Below are 2,924 nucleotides of genomic sequence, written 5' to 3'. Positions count from 1 at the left end.
TCGTAACGCTTCGGACAGCGAGCGGCCATGGTGAGGAGTGGGGGCGTGGGGGGTTCATGGGGGGGCACCGCGTGGGGGGACCCCCAGGGTGTGCGGGACCCCCAAAGCAGAGCGGGGGATGAGGGGCGGGTGCGTGCCGGGTCCCCCCCTTGTCCCCCCCAGGTCCCCAGCAGCACGTGTGGCCGTGCTCGGGAGGGTTTGGGGGCTCCTCTCGAGTTCCGGACGCCCCGTGACGCTGCCGAGTTCTTGCTCGTCCCGGGCAGGAGCTGAGGTGGGGGTGAGTGTGTGTCCCGGAACCGGGAACTTCCCCAGCCGGGGGTCGCAGCCCGGGGGACTTCCACCCTTGGACTCTGCTGATTCCCCCCGGGCTCCCTGCCAAGTGCGTGGTACCGAGTGGCTCCGCGTGTCCCGGGCTCCTACGCAAGTACTAAACCCGTTCCCGCAGCACCCCTCGGGAGAGGAACCGGCCGCGAAGGGGTTTGGGGACACCGGGGGCTCCCCCCGTGCCACCCTCTCCCGGCTTTGTTGGCCGGGACACGCGTGGCAGTGAGTCACGGCGGAGGTCACATCTCCCATGCTCTCAGCGTGGCCCGGGCACGGCCGGGAGCGGCTGCCACGGGGAAAGTCCTCCCGGTCACCGGAGTTTGCTCAAGTCCCGGGTGGGGCCGGCTGCCAGCCGGGCGCTCATAACCGCGGCTCAGGGACCGGGACAGGCCGCGGTTGTGCAAGGGCTGCTGGAGGAGAGAGCGGCTCCACATTCCGGGAGCTCCAAGGCTGCTCCCGAAGCGGGGAGTGTTGAGCAGCCCGCAGGGGAAAAGGGGCAGAAGGGTCCCTGTCGCTGTGTGAGCCGTGCGTGGAGGGGACTGGGAATAGTGGGGACCGGGAATAACCCGGGGGAACCCCAATTCTCGGCTCACGGGAAGGGGCGGTGCAGTGTCCCACCTCCCGGGGGGCCAGGATGGGACCCCCAGGGCTGAGCAGCCGCTGTGTCCCTGGCACCCCTTGGGCTGTGCACTCTGGTAACCCCAGTCTGGCGGGGGTCCATCCACACCTCCCTCCCCAGCTCCCGGGTGTCTCCAGCCGGAGTTTGGGGTGATGCTGGGTGGTTTGGGGGTGCTGAGCCTGTGCCCACCGCGTTATCGCTCCATCCCTCAATGGGGAGGGTCTCATGTCCCGATGGGGAGGGACAGGATGGGACCCCCAGAACTGAGCACTCCCCGCAATCGGTCTGGGCAGGATCTGGTCCCTTCCAGCCGTGGGGAGGGACCCAGCCCAGTGGGTGCTGGGGTGGGACAAAAAGGGGACAAAAGGGGTGATCCAGAGCCGTGTCCCCCGCAGCGCGAGTGCATCTCCATCCACGTGGGCCAAGCGGGCGTGCAGATCGGCAATGCGTGCTGGGAGCTGTACTGCCTGGAGCACGGCATCCAGCCCGACGGGCAGATGCCCAGCGACAAGACCATCGGCGGGGGGGACGACTCCTTCAACACGTTCTTCAGCGAGACGGGTGCCGGCAAGCACGTGCCCCGGGCCGTGTTCGTGGACCTGGAGCCCACGGTGATCGGTGAGCGGGCGGGGGCCGGGCGGCGGGGCGGGCGCTGGCGGCGGGCGCTGGCTGCTAACGGGGCCCGGGGCTGTCCCCGCAGACGAGGTGCGCACGGGGACGTACCGGCAGCTCTTCCACCCCGAGCAGCTGATCACGGGCAAGGAGGATGCGGCCAACAACTACGCCCGCGGGCACTACACCATCGGGAAGGAGATCATCGACCTGGTCCTTGACCGCATCCGCAAGCTGGTGAGTGTCCTGTGGGGTCTCGTGGGGTGGCTCCATCCCTGCGGGGGATGTGGGGACAAAGGGAAGCTCCAGGTGTCCCTTAGCAGGTCCTTCTCAGCCCATCAGCACTTTGGGACAGAGGGTGGGGCTGTCCCAGGAGGGAACTGCTGCCCCTATACTAGCCCAGTGCTAAGCTTTGCCAAATGGAGGAGGGTGGGAAGCCCCATGGCCAGGGCAGGGGGGCCAGGACAGATGCTTTGGGTGCTGGTGCAGCACTGGTTTGACTGGTGCGGCTGCCCAAGCTCTTTGAACCTCTGGTTCTCACGCTGGGGCTGGCGCCGGGGTGGCCGGACCTGCTGCGCCACCGGCTCTGCTCGGGGAGCTCCTGGCACATCAAAGGCTGAGCTGGCTGCCTGTGGGCTCTTGTGGGATAAGCTCCTGCTGCACCCCCTTGGAAAAAGAGGGGGTGAAGCTGTGGTTGATTTATTCCAGAGCCTGCTGGTTGTCTACCAAGAGCTGGGGTATCCAATGTCAGTGTCCAGCACGTAAGGTCAGGGCCACCTTGTCCCCCACTCTGGTGGTTCCTGCTGTGGTGCTGGAACACCCTAATAATGTCCTCACGTGGCCATAGAAGGGCCACAGAGAGGTGCAACTTCTGCTGCCTGGAACAAACATGCTTCTCCTTGTCTCTGCTGAGTGTCCCCAAATCCCTGCAGGAAGGGGTTCCTTTTCCTGGACCTGCTCATACTGAGTGACAGGGCCTGAGATCCTGGGACAAACATTTGCCATCCTGTGAGGAATATTTGCCTTCCTGGGCAAGTCCGTAGCAGCTGAAGCTCAGAGTCACTGACACTTTGGTCTTGTTTTCCTGTTGTCTCCTTGCAGGCTGACCAGTGCACAGGGCTGCAGGGCTTCCTGGTGTTCCACAGCTTTGGTGGTGGCACCGGCTCTGGCTTCACCTCCCTGCTCATGGAGCGGCTGTCTGTCGACTACGGCAAGAAGTCCAAGCTGGAGTTCTCCATCTACCCGGCCCCGCAGGTGTCCACGGCCGTGGTGGAGCCCTACAACTCCATCCTCACCACCCACACCACCCTGGAGCACTCCGACTGTGCCTTCATGGTGGACAACGAGGCCATCTACGACATCTGTCGCC

General features: G+C 65.4%; 1 protein-coding gene across 1 annotated transcript in view; it reads left to right on the top strand.

Moving 5' to 3' along the window:
- Positions 1 to 6: 6 nt before the first annotated feature.
- LOC107198580 (tubulin alpha-1C chain-like) overlaps positions 7 to 2,924 on the top strand; it is a 3,796-nt gene continuing 878 nt past the window's right edge. The window contains exons 1-4 of the mRNA XM_015615661.1: positions 7 to 30; positions 1,339 to 1,561; positions 1,644 to 1,792; positions 2,657 to 2,918. Of these exons, the coding sequence (XP_015471147.1) occupies positions 28 to 30; positions 1,339 to 1,561; positions 1,644 to 1,792; positions 2,657 to 2,918 (637 nt within the window). The 5' untranslated portion in view covers positions 7 to 27. The remainder of the gene's footprint in view (positions 31 to 1,338; positions 1,562 to 1,643; positions 1,793 to 2,656; positions 2,919 to 2,924) is intronic.

Source organism: Parus major, unplaced genomic scaffold, assembly GCF_001522545.3.
Source record: "Parus major isolate Abel unplaced genomic scaffold, Parus_major1.1 Scaffold220, whole genome shotgun sequence".
In the NCBI taxonomy this organism is placed as follows: domain Eukaryota; kingdom Metazoa; phylum Chordata; class Aves; order Passeriformes; family Paridae; genus Parus; species Parus major.
This window is presented reverse-complemented; position numbering and strand designations above follow the sequence as displayed.